A 21,234-nucleotide genomic window follows, 5' to 3' on the forward strand; every position below is an offset into this window, starting at 1 on the left:
TATATATATATATATATATATATATATATATATATATATATATATATATATATACACACACACACACACACACACACACACACACACACACACAGTGCCTTGCAAAAGTATTCAGACCCCTGACCAATTCTCTCATATTACTGAATTACAAATGGTACACTGAAATTTCGTTCTGTTCAATATTTTATTTTAAAACACTGAAACGCAAAATCAATTATTGTAAGGTGACATTTGTTTTATGTTGGGAAATATTTTTAAGAAAAATAAAAAACTGAAATATCTTGCTTGCATAAGTATTCAACCCCCACACATTAATATTTGGTAGAGCCACCTTTCGCTGCAATAACACCTTTAAGTCTTTTGGGGTAAGTATGTACCAGCTTTGCACACAGTGTCGGAGTGATTTTGGCTCCAGGTTGTTCAGGTTGGTTGGACGACGATGATGCTTGTGGACCACAATTTTCAAATAGTGCCACAGATTCTCAATGGGATTGAGATCAGGACTTTGACTGGGCCACTGTAGGACATTCACTTTTTTGAACAATGTTGCTCTGGCCTTGTGTTTGGGATCATTGTCCTGCTGAAAGGTGAATTTCCTCCCAAGCTTCAGTTTTTTAGCAGACTGAAGCAGATTCTCTTGCAGTATTTTCCTGTATTTTGCTCCATCCATTCTTCCTTCAGTTGTAACAAGATGCCCAGTCCCTGCTGATGACAAGCATTCCCACAGCATGATGCTGCCACCACCATACTTCACTTTAAGGATGGTGTGTCTTGAGGCATCGACAGTGTTAGGTTTGCGCCACACATAGTGCGTCGAGTTTTGGCCAAAAAGCTGTATCTTGGTCTCATCTGACCACAAAACCTTTTCCCACATCACAGCTGGGTCACACTCATGCTTTCTGGCAAACTCCAGACGTGCTTTCAGATGGTACTTTTTGAGTAACGGCTTCTTTCTTGCCACCCTCCCATACAGGCCAGTGTTATGCAGAGCTCTTGATATGGTTGACTGGTGCATCATCACTCCACTCCCAGCCATTGAACTCTGTAGCTCCTTCAAAGTGATTGTTGGCCTCTCTGTGGCTTCTCTCACAAGTCTCCTCCTTGTTTGAGTGCTGAGTTTTGAGGGACGGCCTTTTCTTGGCAGTGCCTGGGTGGTGTGATGCAGCTTCCACTTCCTGATTATTGATCCAACTGTGCTCACACGGATATCCAAACACTTTGATATTATTTTGTACTGCAAAATAATTGAAAATACTGCAACAGAATCTGCTTCAGTCCGCTAAAAAACTGAAGCTTGGGAGGAAATTCACCTTTCAGCAGGACAATGATCCCAAACACAAGGCCAGAGCAACATTGTTCAAAAAAGTGAATGTCCTACAGTGGCCCAGTCAAAGTCCTGATCTCAATCCCATTGAGAATCTGTGGCATTATTTGAAAATTGCGGTCCACAAGAGTCGTCCAACCAACCTGAACAACCTGGAGCAAATCTGCCAAGAAGAATGGGCCAAAATCACTCCGACACTGTGTGCAAAGCTGGTACATACTTAGCCCAAAAGACTTAAAGGTGTTATTGCAGCAAAAGGTGGCGCTACCAAATATTAATGTGTGGGGGTTGAATACTTATGCAAGCAAGATATTTCAGTTTTTTATTTTTCTTAAATATTTCCCAACATAAAACCAATGTCACCTTACAATAATTGATTTTGAGTTTAAGTGTTTTAAAATAAAATATCGAACAGAACGAAATTTCAATGTACCATTTGTAATTCAGTAATATGAGAAAATTAGTCAGGGGTCTGAATACTTTTGCAAGGCACTATATATATATATATATATATATATATATATATATATATATATATATATATATATATATATATATATATAGTGCCTTGCAAAAGTATTCAGACCCTGACCAATTTTCTCATATTACTGAATTACAAATGGTATGTAATATATATATATATATATATATATATATATATATATATATATATATAGTTTTTTTTATAGCACCTTAAAAGACTGTGATAAAAACAATCACAAAATGCTTGGCTGCGGGGTAACATCAATGATAAAAACACTTGGCTGTACAGGGGTTCGTTTCATTATCTGGTCAGTTTCACTTTGAAAGTAATAATTACAGCAGACAGCAAAAACGCATTAAAATATTGCCTAACGCAAAAGACACAGGAACTGGTATTTCCCATTAATTCATTCTCAGTTAAAAAAAAAAAAAGATGTTAATTCACCAACTACTACTGAAAAGCTCCCCCAATACAACATGCACTGTGCAACTTAAATCCCTTACTTGTTCTCTTTCTCTTCTATGTACTCATGGTCATTGAATTCAGGCAAATGGACCACATTCACCCGCACAGAGTGTGCGCTCTGAAGCAGCCGCCTAACTTCCTGTACACGCAAGTCTTTGCTCCAGATCAGTGACATGACTTCCTGATTCATATCATTCATCCCGTCATCTTCCTCTTCTGCTTCGTTTGCTGGCGGCATATCTGAGGTTATCATCTGGCCAATAGTCTAAAAACAGTGACATATTTATAATATACAATAAACCTTGATATTGATGCGATACAGCCATCTGAAATCTTTTATCAGATGGGAATTACATTACTTAAAATACCTACACTGTTTATTATTCTTAACGACTTTGCATATCATAAAACATATAGTGTAGCATACAGAGTAGGGGTGGGTATTGGGATTGAGGATCTGTACTGCAATTCCATGCCGAATGATGTAGATGTTGATTTTTTGCTACCAAAATAAATCTACATATAAAACTTTGTCATTTTTATAGAATTTAAAGTATTAGAATGTAATACGACAAATAAAACTCTCATATGAAATGCCCTGTAACACATTTTTGTTGGATCCTCCTAACTACATGCATGTGCTCCCAATTTGAAAAATAGTGCTGGTTTGAAAGCCATTTAAAGTTCTCTAAAAACATTAATTTTATTTGTTATATTATGTTATTAATAAATGTATTTTTAAAAAAAAATTGTATCAATAATATCGTTATTTTCATTTCATAGTAAACATTTTTCTTAAAAGGTGCATCCTCTGACTGTAGCCATAAACACGGGTTTAAAGCTGCTTTATATAAAATCGGAAAGACCCGGGGTTTGGAATAAACGACTGACCTTGTTTTTAAGATTTCATATATTGTACAAAAGCAATCCGTTTTGCTACACATTTATTTATTTATTTTTTACTAGTAAGTAATGTTATAAACTATTTATTTAAGTATATTTTTTGCTTGTTTTTTTTCTCACAACTTACCAGTACCAGAACCGCAGTTCTTTTTTTTTTTTTTTTGTCTCATGGATCAAATGCGGTAGGTCCAGGGTAAAAAAAGATATTCAGATATAGTGTAAAATTACATTGTCCAGAACTGTCGGCAGATAGTTTTTAAAAATAAATGCCAAAACAATTAAAATTGCACTGATAGACTTCTTAAATTGATGACAAATAAAAAAAATAACTGAGCGTTTATGTAATTCGTAATACTGTGCTCCATAAAAGAGAGAACCGGGGGTCAGGAGCTGTCATTGTGGCGATTGAAGTTCTGCGCTGGTGATGACCTCATAAATCCTCTATGTTTGAGTTACACCTAGATAGGACTGACTCATGTGCTCTAATGTAGTGGTGGATATGTTTAATATCAAACCAACACCACTTCCAACAGTATTTGTTCACTATGTGAATCAAATAAGTGTCCAGCCTTTCCTTCACTTCTCTCATAAGGGAAAACAAGTACAAATTGTAAAAAGGAAAATATAAAATCTTGTTTGAATTGCAACTTACAGCTTTTGCTTTTGCCAAGGTAACTTCATGAGCTTGTTTGGTGAGGTCCTGGCGTCCAATCAGCAAGCATACAGCTTCAGACCAATCAGATGAAGGCTGTTTGCGGCACTGATAGATTGCATCCCTGATAGGGAGGGCTGCTCCAAAAGGAACAGACTCCAAGTCCTTTAGAGTAAAACCTAAAAAAAAAATAAAAAAATAAAAAAAAAAAAAAAATAAAAACAGCTGAAAAATTGTGGAATTTTTGCCAATATGGCCTTTTTTGACCTATGGATGGTTTAATAAAAATTAACTGATAGTTGCCCTTCACAAAAAAAAAAAAAAAAACACAACAATCATTTGAAGCTGAGCATACTTGCAGCTTTTCCAGAAAGTTTCTTTTTTTACCTTAGTCATGGGCTAACCAGAATTTCCTAAGACTTAAAATAACTTATTATGGTTTCAGAATTATTTTAAAATTATTAATATTAGTTTTACGTTGCAGCCTTTTTTTTATTTTTCTTCATTTGTTTGTTGTCATTGAGTGCCAATGGTTACATTGTAAAGTCATATTACCTGTATTTGTTAGCCAGATGACAAGTTTTTCTGCAATACTCGAATTTAACACAGAGGGCTTTATTATACTCAACCTAGATAAAATCAAGAAAGCAGAGAATACAATTAATGTGGACTACACAGATAAAACATATTTTAAAACTTGGGAAAAACAAATTTTGGCAAATCACCTTTTACTGTCTTGTTCATTCACCTGTTTCTTTTGTCCTGTTGAAAAAAATGAATTCACAACGTTATATATAAAAAGACATGCAATAGGCGGCCCATTTTTCTGCACATATCGTCTACAGTATAATGCATTTGTGACTTTAGTTATGTAATCTACTGATTATTTACACACGACTGACACCAATAGTATATAACTAATATATGTACATATAAAATTGTTTTATCACAATGTGTAAGACGATCTACATATGGATAGGGACATGGAAGCAAGGGAAAGCTCTGCGATCAATGTGTTACAGTACAGTTTAACTGACAAGATACATTCTCCGTGTTAGGTCAACAGAGAGAATCCATAATTTCCAGTAAGTTCATAAAATCAGGGGAGGAAAGAGTTACTTTATTTTTACATGAATACAATTCAGTTTGTCACAAATTAATGTGGCAAGTCACATTAGTAGATTCTAGACTACCAATGTTGATATGTCACTTCCCTGAATAGTATGCAAGTAAAAACATTATAAATTATTTAATTGTACAATTAAAATGATTTAATTGTACTCTTTTGGAGATGTCAGCTATTTTTTTTTTTGCTTGAGGAATTTGCCTACCTGCTGAGATTTTAACCAGATATTTTGAAATATCACTGGAAACAGCATTGTCATCACCAAGAATATACAAAGCAAAGCTCTGTAATACAAATCAGGAACATGAATAGGTTTATAACCCATAAAGCGCAATTAAAACATACAGCTGCAAACATAAAACAAATGTTGGTCAACAGGATGCCAACATCTTGTTAAACATCATCATTGGACACCGTAAAGTCTGTTTGTAATTGGTAACATCATCACTGTGTCCATTCAGAATTGGCCATTAGTCTGCTAAACCTTAATGAATGCTAAATGTAATGTCCATCATACATGTGTATACGTCATCACCCAATTACCTTGGCCCTGAAATTTGAAGTCAGTCTTTGCCTCATTTAATTTGGATAAAACAACTTACTGCTGGGTTCACTCATCTGCAACAGTTTCCTCAGTATGAATCAGGCAGAACATAACCCAAATATCCCTCTAGCTGTGACTGAAATAAATCACATCAGTCACTTAATTTGAGTGACAAGTCTCCAACTTCCACAAATTACAGCAAATACATTTTTAAAGTTAAAATAGAAATGGGAGGTTTTAGAGGCGTAATGATTGCTCACAATAATAGCTCCACACAAATAGAACCACACAAATATGAATAAGTAAGTCGCTTTAAATATAACCGAGTACATGATAAATATTAAAATGTTTAGAGATTGTATTTTAGAATTAACCAATAAAGTATGCCACATCAATAAAACGAGACACCACGCGGTACCCCAGGGTAAAGTTGTACCTCAGTCTCTCATTTTCTTTTACATCATGAGACTATTTCTCATGTCACCCCATATCCTGTAAAAACAAAAACAGCTTTGTGTGCAGGCAGATGCAAAGATCAGAAAAGAAAATTAGGCTTAGCAGTATGACTTGCATTAAGACCATTATCATCACTGTGCGATAAGCACAACTTTTATTGACATTTAAAACAGACAATTTTATTATGATCGTATTATAATGCTGCCTAATACAACTACAGTAATACAATGTTTTATCATCTTTGTAGCTCTACTGAATAGAATAGTTGGTTTATTTTAATTTAGTGTGAACGGATTACTGTATTTTGATAATTATTTGGGAGGAAACTGTCAGCAACACAAAATACATGTTTCAATGTTCAATGCAGAACACAGCAACAGCAGCGGGATAGCCTATTTATTCTCACAGACGTTTTGTTTCAACAAGTTCTTAACAGTTTTTAAAACAACTGAGTTAAGTGAAGAAATAATTGTGTCAATCTCTCTGTAATTATTAATCTGTAACAACATAGGATGCATACTTATGCAAAACTGTAGACATAAATCCAACAACAAATGTCTTTGTCTTAAAGTATATTTTGATAATGATTTTGCTATATGCATATGGGCCCAGTGCCAAAAATAAATAATTAGATAAAAACTGCAGATTTGCTTGGGGTACTCCAGGGTACCATGTTCAGACTAATTTGTAAAGTCATACTGGAACCATTTAAAAATTAAACCTCTGCCATTTGTACTGCAGGTTTATTGGAGTAATTCTTCTACATTGTGTAATTGTAACACTAAGTCTATAGCATTTAATTTACTGTCCTTTTTTTGTTGTGGCTAGATCACATACAGGAATAATTAACAATTTGATTTTTAAAAGAAGGGGTAAAAAAAAAAGTTAGAATCGCCGATTGGAGTGTCATCATTACAATATTCTTGTGGGAAGGATGATTCCTTGCGGGATTCTCTAAAAGCTATCACTGGCATAGTAAAAAATGCATATTTCCATGTTTTCTCTGCAGAGCACTAGAACCTATTTTTTATACTTTTTGTAAAATTACTGTAGTGATACACAGTAACCCAATCCACCACAGTAAAAGGAGGGACAATTGAGCTCACATACCAAATTTCACTTTTCTCTGCAGTTGCTGTTTTGTCCCCATGTGGATTTCTAACTACCTTGTACAATGTTATACACCTTACTTTGTGGAATGCTTGAAGAGATTAGACTCAGCATTTAAAAATAGTTTGAAAAAAGATACATACCAGAACTACTAGTTTAGTTCTTTCACATATGCCAGGTAAATATGGGAATGGCAGTACTCCCCCTCCTTTAAGACAACAACTTAGCCACTGGAAGACACAGGGAGGCTCTACAGTGAAGAAAGACGGCTGGTTCATATGCCCAATTTGAGCTTTGGAGAGGAAGAAAAACACACTATTTCAATACATGTAGTGGGATTTACTGTCACTATCTTTACACATACACATGTTTAATACATTTTAAAACAGTGTTTCAATTTTGTGAGCCTCTGCACTGCATGACCTATATTTCAATTCCCATTACAATCAATCCTTCCTTAAAATGTGGGACTGCTTCAGCACTAGCATATTGCATCACGTTCTGATAATGTTGCTTTCTCCTGGTTCATCGGCATGTCCTGTCTTAGCTAACTACTTGCAGGGATGTAGATAAAATCCAGGAGCAGAGAATGCAGTAATTTTCAGAACATTTTCATAAGGAAAAATGCACAAAAATAACCATCCACCCAGAGAGAGAGAGAGAGAGAGAGAGAGAGAGAGAGAGAGAGAGAGAGAGGTTCTAGACCAGGGGTGTCAAACTCCAGTCCTCGAGGGCTGCAGGGTCTTCTGGTTTTCATTCGTACTTAAACTTGCAATTAACTTAACTGATGTAATTATTTGTTGGATTGGACAGATTTAATATTATTTTACAAAATGAACTTGATTTAGGTACACTAGCTAGTAAACATTTTGAGACTTGGAGAGAAGTGTTAAATGTGTCCAATTAATCAAATAATTAGACCAATGAAGTAATTGAGAGATCAGGTGGAACGAAAGCCAGAAGACACTACGGCCATCCAGAAACTTGACACACCCGTTCTAGACAAAAGAAAACGGTCCCAATTCTACATAAAACTAAAATCATTTTAAATATACTTCATTTAGACATACCTTGGTCAATTATGCAAGATTGTTTACTGGTTTTAAAAAATGAGGGGTAATCCCGCCAGTAAAAATCAATATATTCTTCAAACTGTAGATCCCTATAAGACAAACATATATCTTTTTTTATTTATTGTTTTTTTCAAACAGTCTGGCAATGGATTTGTTTTGCTTTCAGAAAAGTATGCAAAATAACATTTCATATTAATATACAAATAAAAAAAATACAAATATTAACTTTACCTTGCCATTTGCAGTAAAAGAATTACAAGGGAGCGAGTGCCATCTCTCATTAAGTTGTCCAGTTTAAGTTCTTCGTAGACTAAGTGCAGAACATAGAACACAGCAGGAATGTGGCAGAAAAGAGGTGCTGAATGGTCAAGGCTGAGCTGGGATGAAAGTTCTTCATTTGGGGGCAATGGCTCAACAGAATCTAAATTCAAGGCACTAGCCAATACATGAGAGTCTACCTGCCGGTGGTATTCAGAACTCACTAGGTACTCCCAGTCCTTTAAGGAGGAAAAAAATAAAAATATCAAATATATACTCTAATTTCTTTCAAAATGTATTTCAGAAACCAACAGAACTGTTAAACCAAAATTAAGGCCTCATTTGGTTTAATTTAACCTAAGATTTTATTTTTTTTTCACAATAAATGATATGTGTACATAACAAAAATATCTGTCCCTTAGTATTATTATATGTCAACTGACAGTGCCAGGTTATGGACTATGCAGTAAGAATAAAATGTAAGCTATGTCATGTTCTTTCTTATTACAAAGCCTGGCTTCATGCAAGTGCCCGAATACTGCCCATGATGGTCGTATCATTTTTTTTTTTGTATTGCTCCTATGCAGAGTCCATACCAAGGTATATAGCTATACTGCAACAGCCTTAAAAACGCCTGAATTTCCCCTTTCCTTGGTTGGTGCTCCATAAGCCCAGTTATAATAGAAGCAGGTGGAACCCTGAGAGATGAATTTTTAAAAAAGGGATTCAAATGGTGCTTTGATGCATGTGCTAGACTTGTAGTGGTCTGTCTGCTTGTAGTGTCTGAGAAGTATTTGATCAGTGAAATGAAGGTGCTTTAACATCCGTATATAAATCAACAGTTGAAATATTGTCTCCTTTGTATTTCATTTATCATCTTTTCATACTGAAGCTATTCATAAATAGTTAGTTTTCCTCAATTTAGTTGCATATTATTACTCACTCTTTGTAAACTATAATGGGTAACTTTAATGACATTTATTTAGCTGCTGCCTTTACCCAAATTGATGTTTTAATAGTAAATACAAGCAAAATACAATTCAATCTCCCTGCTCAATTTGAGACATTCTCCATTAACTATTGATTATTTATTTTGCTCCAGTCTTCAAATAACTTAAGATACTTACTTAAATACATAGATAATAATATTTGTAATACTGGACTTATACAACAAACAGGAAATTACGTTTTAGGCTATTTAAATATGAATGTAAAGAAACAATATGAAGCAATACAATTTATAAGCTGCTTCTGAACAAAATAAATCAATATTGTACAGTTAACAGTAAAAAATAAGAAAATAGTAAAAGAAAAACCAGCGTAGTTTAACACTGTAAATGTTTCATATGCATTACAAAACTAATTGAGAACCCTGTCTCGACATTACCGATAGGTGTCAAAGGTATATTTTCCTTGTAATAATAAATCAAAAGCAATATTTATAACAATTTGTGAATGTAGACAACAGACACATTTGTGTGTGTGTATATATACACACACACACACACACACACACACACACACACACAGTGCCGTGAAAATAGTATTTGCCCCTTGTCTGAATATCTGCATTTCTGCACATTTTTCACTTTGAATTTGGTCAGATCTTTTTGCGGGTTGTAGTAATATATAGAGGGAGTCTGAGAGAAAAAATGACACCAAAGTTTGGTGCTTCTTTCATTTGTTTGGTGTACAAGGTAATCAAACATGCAATCTTCAGGTGTGAAAAAGTTATTACCCCCCCCCCACCAGTTAACTCAACCCAATTAAAGGGTTAGTTAGGTTAGCTGTTTGAATATTTTGGTTAACAATCAGGCCTGATTTGGTCCAGCCCTACCCAATATAAATCTGACTAACTTTGGCCCTTACCATTAGAGTGAAGTTGTCAGCACACAGGCCCTTTCTAAGGCTCTGGGGCTCCATCAAACCACAGTCAGAGTCATATTGTCCAAATTGAGAAAGTTTGGGACAGAAACCAACAGAACTTCCCAGGAGTGGCCATCCTGCCAAAATCTCTCCAACAGTAAGGCGTAAAATCGTCCAGGAAGTCACAAAGAACACTAGGACAACATTCAGGGATCTGCAGGCCTCTTTCACCTTGGCTAAGGTCAGTGCTCATGATTCCACCATCAGAAAGACAATGGGCAAAAATGGGATTCATGGCAGAGTAGCAAGGCGGAAACCACTGCTCACTAAGAACATGAATGCTCATCTCAAGTTTGCCAAAAAGGACCTGGATGATCCTCAAGCGTTCTGGAACAATGTTCCATGCACAGATGAGTCAAAAGTGGAACTTTCTGGCCAACATGGGCCCAGTTATGTCTGACGAAAACCAAACACTGTATTCCACAGTAAGAACCACATACCAACGGTCAAGCATGGTGGTGGTAGTGTCATGACTTGGGGATGCTTTGCTTCCAGGAACTGGATGACTTGCCATCATTGAAGGAACCATGAATTCTGCTCTGTATCAGAGAATTCCACAGGAGAATATCAGACCATCCATCTGTGAACTGAAGCTGAAGCACAGCTGGGTCATGCAGCAAGGCAATGATCCCAAACACACAAGCAAGTCTTCATCAGAATGGTTGAAGAACAAGAAATTTAAAATTTTGGAATGGCCTAGTCAAAGTCCAGACATAAACCCCATTGAGATGTTGTGGCAGGACCTGAAACGAGCAACCAACAAATGTCACTGAGTTGAAGCAGTTCTGCATGAAGGAGTGGGACGAAATACCTCCACGGCTCTGTAAGAGACTGACCAATAACTACAGGAAGAGTTTGGTTGCAGTTATTGCTGCTAAAGGTTGCGTTACCAGTTGTTGAGTCTAAGGGGGCAATTACTTTTTCACACGGGGGCACTGGGTGTTGCATAACTTTCTTTAATAAATAAATAAAATTAATATCAAAATCTTGTGTCATTTGTTCACTCAGGGTCACTTATCTAATATTAGATTTTGGTTAAAGATCGGATAACATTCAGTTTCAAAAATATGCAAAAATGCAGAAAATCAGACGGGGGCAAATACTTTTTCATGACACTGTGTGTGAGTATACATACATACATACATTTATATATATATATATATATTTTTTATACAGTGGCTCTCAAAAAAGTATCACCCCCCCCCCCCCCTTGGACTTTTCCACATTTTATTGTGTTACAACATGGAAACAAAATGAATTTAATTAGGAGTTTTTGCCACTGATCAACACAAAACAAGTCCACAATGTCAAAGTGAAAAATATAAATCTACAAATTGTTCTAAATTAATGACAAATATAAAACAGAAAAAAACTGATTGCATAAGTATTCACCCCCTTTGCTATGATACCCCCTAAATAAGCTCTTGTGCAACCAATTGTCTTTAGAAGTCATAATTAGTTGAATGGAGTCCACCTGTGTGCAATTAAGGTGTTTCACATAATTTCAGGTTACAGTGGCACTCAAAAGTATTCACCCACCTTAGACTTTTCCACATTTTATTGTGTTACAACATGGAATCGAAATGGATTTAAATTAGGAGTTTTTGCGACTGATCCACACAAAAAAGTTCATAATGTGAAAAATAAAATCTACAAATTGTTCTAAATTAATTACAAATACAAAATAGAAAATAATTGATTACATAAGTATTCACCCCCTTTGCTATGGCACACCCTAAATAAACTCTGGTGCAACCAATTGTCTATATTTGGTAGAGGCACCTTTGGCAGCAATCACAGCCATGAGTCTATTTGGATAAGTCTCTACTAGCTTTGCACATCTGGACTGGCAAAGAATGGGCAAAAATTGTAGTGTCCAGATGTGCAAAGCTGGTAGAGACTTATCCAAATAGCCCCACAATTTCACGTCTCTATCATAGGCTAAACTGAAGGACTAACTGCAGAGCGTAAAGGCAAATTTATTTATATTTACAATTTAGAAGCTCTGAGAAACCAAGCAGACTTGCTGTTGTGAAGTTATGGTTTTAGTCATTGCAAACTGACAGAACTGTGCAGGTTTTTCAACATAACATTTTCAATATGTATTTACTGAGCACACATTAATTACAACCAGTACCATTGGCATCTCTGCACAGTGCTACACCTGTAATTCCCACATGTGTTAAACAAAGAAAAGCACCTAATTTAAATGCATGAAACTGAAGCACTGACACAACAAAATGTGAAAAAAAGTTCAAGGGGGTGTAGACTTTTTATAGGCACTGTGTGTGTATATATACACACACACACACACAGTATATGCATGCATCACACACAGTTGTAGTCAAAAGCTCAAATGGAAATTTAGGATTTCTAGATATTATAAAACAAATTATAGGAAAAATCTTTTGTAGCAAAAAAAATTGCTGAAATAATTAATTGTAGACATCTATTTCTTGTAACTTTTTCCTCATCCATAAAAGCAAAACTTTTGCTACAGAAGATTTTCTAAAATTCTTTGTTTGAGAAATTTCTAGAAATTATACATTTCCATTAGGGTATGTAAACTTTTGACTACAACTGTGTGTGTGTGTGTATATATATATATATATATATATATATATATATATATATATATATATATATATATATAGACACACACACACAGCTCTGGAAAAAATGAAGAGACCACTGCAAAATTATCAGTTTCTCTGGTTTTACTATTTATAGGTATGTGTTTGGGTAAAATGAACATTTTTGTTTTATTCTATAAACTACTGAGAATATTTCTCCCAAATTCCAAATAAAAATATTGTCATTTTGAGCATTTATTTGAAAAAAATGTCAACTGGTCAAAATAACAAAAAAGATGCAGTGTTGTCAGACCTCGAATAATGCAAAGAAAATAAGTTCATATTCATTTTTAAACAACACAATACTAATGTTTTAACTTAGGAAGAGTTCAGAAATCAATATTTGGTGAAATAACCCTGACTTTCAAGCACAGCTTTTGTGTGTCTTGGAGCATTGAAAAATGTCCTGCTGGAAAAACCAGTCCTCAGAGTTGGGGAACATTGTCAGAGCAGAAGGAAGCAAGTTTTCTTCCAGTGACAACCTTGTACTTGGCTTGATTCATGCCAAAGCTGCCCGATTCCAGCCTTGCTGAAGCACCCCCAGATCATCACCGATCCTCCACCACATTTCACAGTGGGTGCAAGACACTGTGGCTTGTAGGCCTCTCCAGGTCTCCGTCTAACCATTAGACGACCAGGTGTTGGGCAAAGCTGAAAATTGGACACATCTAGGGGTGCTTCAGCTTGGCAGGACTCTGGCAGATTTGTCTTTGTGAAGGACGCATAAGTCAAGCCAACTACAAGGTTGTCCTGGAAGAAAACTTGCTTCCTTCTGCTCTGACAATGTTCCCCAACTCTGAGGACTGGCTTTTCCAGCAGGACAATGCTCCATGCCACACAGCCAGGTCAATCAAGGTGTGGATAGAGGACCACCAGATCAAGACCCTGTCATGGCTAGCCCAATCTCCAGACCTGAACCCCACTGAAAACCTCTGGAATGTGATCAAGAGGAAGATGGATGGTCACAAGCCATCAAACAAAGCTGAGCTGCTTGAATTTTTGCGCCAGGAGTGGCATAAAGTCGCCCAACATCAATGTGAGACTGGTGGAGAGCATGCCAAGATGCATGAAAGCTGTGCTTGAAAATCAGGGTTATTTCACCAAATATTGATTTCTGAACTCTTCCTAAGTTAAAACATTAGTATTGTGTTGTTTAAAAATGAATATGAACTTATTTTCTTTGTATTATTCAAGGTCTGACAACACTGCATCTTTTTTGTTATTTTGACCAGTTGACATTTTCTGCAAATAAATGCTCTAAACGACAATATTTTTATTTGGAATTTGGGAGAAATGTTGTCAGTAGTTTATAGAATAAAACAAAAATGTTCATTTTACCCAAACACATACCTATAAATAGTAAAACCAGAGAAACTGATAATTTTGCAGTGGTGTCTTAATTTTTTCCAGAGCTCTGTGTGTGTGTGTGTGTGTGTGTGTGTGTGTGTGTGTGTGTGTGTGTGTATATATATATATATATATGTACATACATACACATTCACACATGTTTTTTTACTGTATTCTTATTTTAGGCTGCTGTATAATTTAAAATGATTTAATTCTCATAGAAACAATAGCAACATGGAATGTTTTGTACCTCATGTCTGTACATTTTTACTGATCATCCTGAAGCAATAATAAGAGTCTGCTTGCTTTCTGAAAGGCATTATCCCTTTCCTAATCAGCACTTACATAAATTTAGATTCTAAAAAAGTCCACCAGATATGTGCACCAGATATGGCAGGTTTCTGCAGTTGTACAGAAAGTTGGAAAGTTTTTAATTTAAGTTTGGCAGGGATGGGGTTAAATCCAACTCTGCCAAATCCATGTTCGGAATGTGGCAGGGGCTTAATTGACTAACTGATGATCAATTAATCTCAGCTACAAGGTATAAAAAAAGGAGTTGGAACGTCAGTTCTTTTGTTCTAGTTTCAACAAACGTGCAGCCACACTACTTTGTGGAGAGCCAGGGTGAGTGAATTGTGTAGGGATTAATTTAGGGGATTTTGATCCCACAACAGTTACTTTTGTTGTGTCACAGAGTAGGTTCCGGAGCGGGACCTCCCTTTTAGTGGGAGCACCATGTTTAATTTCTCACCATGTTTTGTTTTGCATTTTTGGGATTATTATTTTTATTACACTCTGTGTATGTCCTCCTGCACTAGGGCTTTCATTGCTGGTACCCTAGTGGCAGCCACCTTTGCAACTTTTGTTTATTTGAATTAAAACCTGGACGCCTGAGTGGTGTTGTCAACTGCATCCCTCTGTCTCTCTCTCATCATCCAGCGGACACCCACAACAAAAGCAGCAGATACTAAGACCCCCTGTTACACCCTGCTATTTAAAACAGGTAGTGAACAAGAAGGCAATACATCAGGTCTGTAAATTCTCTGTGGTTGGGCCAGTCTTTTAATTTGTTCACTTACAAAACTATTTACAATCCACCATAAGATTATTATTTATAAATCGTTAAAGGGTTTAATACACAATTTAATATTTTTCAAGATTCGATTTCCAAGTTGTTAACCTTATGGGTTGTATAGTAATCAACTGGAACTAATGTGATCTAAATGTAGTTAAGAAGCATTCTTACATCATCGGAGCCCATCTCTGATGGCCTGGCCTTTTTTGGAGCAATGACTGGAGAGAGAGAGCCTTCTAAATCGAGCTGTTGAGACATTAAAAAAAAAAAAAAAAAAGAGTGGGATTAAAATGGTGTACAAGAAGGATTTGGTTGGGTACACTCACGTTTAAAAGAACATGTGAGGATTTCTGCCATCTGTTTAACTAAATTGGTTTATAAAAATGTAATTATTTTAATTCTTTTGGGTCTTTGCTTGAATTTTACAATAATTTAATTTGAAATATGCAGACAAGGTTATTACTGTTTGAAAATAAACTGCATATCCTGAATGAAATGTATGAAACACACAACAAAAAAGAAGCAAAAGTTCTTAAACACAAGAAAGGTGTTGGGTAACCACTGAATGCTGCTAATAATTGGCGAGAACATCTTCTCTAATTAGCACCAGGATTATTAGAATAACAGAAAGCTGATAAAGAAAAAAAAAAAAAAAAACTATTACTCACATTGCGTGTCCAGCCTAATCGGTCGGTGCTGTAGCCCATCAACGTCATTAAGCAGGTCACAAACACATTCCACTCTGAATGACAGCTGGGTCCCCCAGGTGCATTGTGGATGTTATACCATTTAATCAGCACTTTTACAGCAATTTCCTTCGGGAGGATATATTTGATTGCAAGCAAACATTTTCTTACTACACACAGAAAAAAAATGGATTCACAGGTAAAAAAAATAATGAATATATACAGTATATTAGCACCGTGTATCAGTAATATCACTGCTGCATTTTTCGGGGCCCTAATGAAGAAACAGCAGGACATTGAGAATTCAGGATGCATGCAATAACCCATTTTAGAATTGATTAATAATACATTGAGCATAACACCACTCACTGACACAAGTGTATGTTTACATTACTGAATGAATAATATGACTTATGGACAAGATAGTGAAAATGCAAATTTTCTAATTCTGAAATAAAACATTTTGTGAAGTCCATTGTATATAATAATAAGTGAATGATTTCCCATTGAGATTCTCTACCAACAGTTGTATGCAGTGTCTCCATAGTATCCCTTACTGTTGGTACCAGGAAATGAAGCTAGATGATAATTACTCAAAATTGTGTTCAATAACATCCTCAATAATGAGTAGTATGGCAAGCAGAAGACAGTTTGCCCTGTCAAGAACAAATGTTATAGGCACTTGCTTTCCTGAAAAAAGCCAGATGTGGTTAACTGTGATCTCAAATTAGTTAAGTAAACTACAGCAAGCCCACTGAACAAAGAGCATAGCAAAAAGCAGTTCACCAACTAATAAGAGTATGATGACACACAAGTCAATGCAGCACTGCAGACTCTTTAGAACACATTTGCCAGTCTTTTCCACTGAGTAAACTCAATCTGGTCTATTCACTCCACTGTGAATCCAAACATACTACAGGCAACTAAAATACTGCAGTACATTGCCCAGCATATCAAGATAGTAAAATTACATTCAGGAAATATGGCTTGCTGATTGGATGCTGTTTCTGCGCTGCAATTTACATGTATTTATTACATTATTTTTATTATTTATTTATTTTTTTTAAATAATTCCATGTGGGAAATAATACATTTAGAAAACATAACTGTCCAAATATCGACCTGGATCTATATATAGGTCAGAAAACAATATTATACAACTTTGACTAAAAATATGGCTTCACATTTCAAATTATCTAACAACTGGACTAATTTCACCAACACTAGAAATTGATTTCCTTTCAAACTGAGTGTTGTGCCTCACTGGTTAGTGTGATATCCTCTACATTTCACAACTGGCATACTGTGTTTCTGTGGATGGGCCAATAACAACAACATAGTAATTGGGTGTAAACAGTGGTGTTACACTGGATTATGACAATACTTCTAGTTCTTTTATAATGTACTTCTATTCACACACATATTTAGGTTTTCCTATTACATTATTATTATCCTTACCCAATTCTGAGCTAGCAATTTCAGGAATGCTTATCCTAAGCATAGAACCATTACTCATTTCCTGGAGAAAGAAAAAATAATAATTCAGAAGCCAATACTATACCATAAATAATCCTGTTACAAATTTCACTTAGAGGTTTTACATGTCATCTAAAAAGTACTAGATTTCTGAATAATGTAAAAACTGGAGCAGTGGCACTGCATCATTGATTTTAGTACATAATTAGGATTACAGGCACCTGGATTATATGTCAAAAGTGGACATTTTAAACTGTATTGTGGATTTTTGTTATGAGTAATGAAAATGTGTCATCATGTGTCACAATTTACTGGAAACTAATTATTACACATTATTGCTTTCTTCATGGTCTCTTGGATAACACAAGCATCATTTTTGAGCCACACAGTATCTATTGCCTACAACTATTTAGCATATAGGTTTCTTTCAAGGGGATAGAACTATTTAATAAAAAGAGCACAGTAATCCGTCACGTATCTGACTGCTGTAGGACCAGAGTAAGGGCAGATATGTAAAAAGGCAGATAAATTAATCCTGTTTTAAATACCATTATACAGAGCTATAACAATTACTATATTCACAATTATTGTTTTGAGTCAGCTTTTATTAGGGAGCTCCCCTAAATCCAGTGTGTGCATTCGTTGCTGAGTGACAGGTAGGAGATCAAGATGGAGGTTGAAGTTGATACACACCGCAGGAAAACAGGATTTATTTACATAAACACACTGAACAGCTCACATGACACTACCAGCAATGGTTGCGCACGCAGCACATACAACATAGTATACAAAAACCTTGATAGGATCTACAATCTCTAAACTAATCTTCTCTGTTCAATAATAAACTAATAAAGAGATTGATAAAATAATAAACGAATATGTGACAGGCGTATACACAACAGATTACTGTATGTACAATGCTTTAACAATATCTAAAACATTGTCTTTGTTAAACAAGTTATAGGGGACTAATTCACGCTGCCACAGCAGGTCTTTGGTAGTTGTGAACCAAACAGGTAATTTTCTTACCAAAGTAACTCGGTTATGAACAGGGTCTCTCATGGCATGAATATAGGTTCCATATAGTTGGACAGTACAGTCTTCTATTAAGGAGGATTCATTAAACTTTGTAGACCCTCTTAACTCAGACACAGGTGACAGCATCACAACCTAGTGATTAAAAGGGAGGAAAACAGTAGGTTTAACTGGCTTGCCTCAAATAAGCAGAACATTTATCCATAAGTGTAACTCCCACTCCTACATACTAAAGAGAAATCGTATTTTAAATGGTGCACTATCACCCAAGCCAACAGCACGTGAATTGACTACTTTGTTGCTACATTTTACCAGCATATTGATTGAATTCAAGTGTAAGGGTATTATCCATTAAGTCATATGTATTATACTAAAGGGCTATAATAAACCAGCATTATAAACAAGAATTGTGTGTATTTTTGGAGGGAGCTGTAAATCAAGGTGACATTTTAAATTAAAATGTTTCCAAACATTTTCGCTTTGAAGTCAACATGCTGATTCAATATTTTTAATTTAAAAAACTGCTGTTGATTTGCCACTTCCAACCGACTGTGACGATATTGGAAAAGGAAAGGAAAACAAGAAATACATTTTGCACGCATAAAATGAATGTCCCATTCTCTTGGCTGCACAAATCCAGTTTTTTTTTTTTTTTGTTTTAATATCTTACCCAAAACCAAGTCAAAAACAGCTGAAGTCTGAACCAACCAAATCAATCATAAATGACTTGCATCCCTAATTATAACAGTAATGGATTAGCCAGCAGTAAAGAACTATATGGAGTAAAAATGCATATTTTTGACAATTTAATATAAGCCAAATATGCCTGTTGATAATATTTATGTAAAATACCAAGAAGAGTAAAAAATGCGTAATAATTTTTAAATCAATTAGTTTGACTTCCTCTTTTTTAAACACAGGTGAGATAACAGAAATGCACAGCCTCATAGGAAAGCAAAATGAGCAACAAGTTATTGTAGAGTCTGCTCCTTCAGCTTCTGACTGAAGGAATGCTTGTGTGGATGCTGCTGCAGGCGTGGTCTTTAATTGTATGGTAAAACCCCTGTGGCCTCAAACAAGCACTCTAAAGTTACACAACATGTTAACATATGTGCAAAAGACAAAGTTTAAATAATTTGCCTTCATTTGTTTCCATGAACCCTACCTCATCCAGATGATGTGCATGCCTACTTACAGGCCTTGCTGGAGTGCTGATACTGTCAAGGGGAGTGCTGGGTCGTGGCATAGGAGTGGACCGGTTCAGAGATGGAGCAGGTAGTCCTGGAATAAAAACCTTGCCCACCTTATTAAAAAATAAATAAAAGCACACATTAACATCCACATGTTTTCTACCTCACATAGGTATAGATAAAGTTACATTTTTAATTACTGCAGACATAATGACAGTAAATGGGTGGCTTAGTGCTGCATCTACAGCATGTTTGTCACACCGATAAGTCACTTAGAACATACTAAAGACATAACCAAGCAATTTGTGATTGGTCTATCCCAATTCACAGACTGTTGATTTAAAAAGAAATCTTGGCCTTGCCAGTAGCCTGATATCAATGTAACATATTTTAATTTTGTATTGAATGACCTAACTTTATATGTTCGTCTATTTCAAGGCTTCACTGCAATGAAAGGTTCTGAACTCAAAACAATCCAAAATAAATCTAATGTCATTGTTTTAAAGTTACTCGAAGACTCAAGACAAAACTAAAGCACCAAGCTTTGTTGAGATGTTTCCCTAGCTGTTGCATATGTCTAGCATTGAACATGCATAGCTACAGTAATTATATCCCACTTATTTTGTTAATACAGAGTACCTAACATTTTTTTGAGATCTTAATGAGTTCATTACATGCACAGTATATTCAGTACATCAACCCATGACCAACCACCATCCAATTTAGATGGTGTATTGCTCCAATTCAAAAGCAGTGGATCCACACATTCAAATGGACAGTGATACAGTACAGTATATTACATTTTTTCTCCAAAACATTTCCTGAGGGTGATAAATTAGAACACTGAATCAGTTTTGTGCAAATCCTGATGTAGCTGTTGTTTTTTTGCTATTTGATTACTGCAGATGTCTGCAGCTCTTTTTTAAGTTAACAATTGGAAAATTACCAGATGCAGCATATCTTCTTGAAGAGCAATTATATCTAAGACATCTGGTGTTGGCGTATTACACAATTTAGCTTAGTTTCTTGGTGATTCCTAAATACCCCAATGAAAGCAAGCATCATATTCCATCCTTTAGTAATATAAATAATAAACACTTCTACGCAGTCCAAACATTCACACAACCAAGCATAACACAATTATTTTTTTTAATTTCTTAAATACATACCCGAGCAACTCCAGTGTACAAAACCAGGCTACCATTGACTTCCAAAACCAGCATGGCATCTATGCCCTGTTTGGGGGGGGGGGGTACACGACACAGTAAAGGAACACAATTAATCACAATTTGCATGTGTGTTTTGAATTAAACATCAATTTATTCTGACAACAACAGCATGCTTAAACCAGTATTAAAAGGACATTTTGTGCTATACACTAATTAATCTCAACTGAATAACATGTAAACAATATACGTTTCTGTGTTGTAATCTCCAATAAAAATATGCAGTAGCCTATATAGTAGTTTAC

General features: G+C 35.5%; 1 protein-coding gene across 2 annotated transcripts in view; it reads right to left on the minus strand.

Moving 5' to 3' along the window:
• The window catches only part of anapc1 (anaphase promoting complex subunit 1), a 106,755-nt gene that overhangs the window by 66,237 nt on the left and 19,284 nt on the right, over nt 1-21,234 (minus strand). Inside the window, exons 13-26 of one of the 2 annotated variants that reach the window (XM_041252816.1) lie at nt 20,933-20,998; nt 19,769-19,876; nt 18,568-18,708; nt 17,521-17,581; nt 16,045-16,232; nt 15,548-15,622; nt 8,369-8,634; nt 8,135-8,226; nt 7,208-7,356; nt 5,160-5,238; nt 4,554-4,590; nt 4,384-4,457; nt 3,829-4,007; nt 2,312-2,538 (exon numbers count right to left, since the gene is read on the minus strand). In XM_041252816.1, the coding sequence (XP_041108750.1) occupies nt 2,312-2,538; nt 3,829-4,007; nt 4,384-4,457; nt 4,554-4,590; nt 5,160-5,238; nt 7,208-7,356; nt 8,135-8,226; nt 8,369-8,634; nt 15,548-15,622; nt 16,045-16,232; nt 17,521-17,581; nt 18,568-18,708; nt 19,769-19,876; nt 20,933-20,998 (1,742 nt within the window). Of the gene's footprint in view, nt 1-2,311; nt 2,539-3,828; nt 4,008-4,383; nt 4,458-4,553; nt 4,591-5,159; nt 5,239-7,207; nt 7,357-8,134; nt 8,227-8,368; nt 8,635-15,547; nt 15,623-16,044; nt 16,233-17,520; nt 17,582-18,567; nt 18,709-19,738; nt 19,877-20,932; nt 20,999-21,234 lie in introns of both variants that reach the window. The other variant, XM_041252815.1, reaches the window with a different exon arrangement.

Source organism: Polyodon spathula, chromosome 6 (assembly GCF_017654505.1).
Source record: "Polyodon spathula isolate WHYD16114869_AA chromosome 6, ASM1765450v1, whole genome shotgun sequence".
Classification (NCBI taxonomy): Eukaryota; Metazoa; Chordata; class Actinopteri; order Acipenseriformes; family Polyodontidae; genus Polyodon; species Polyodon spathula.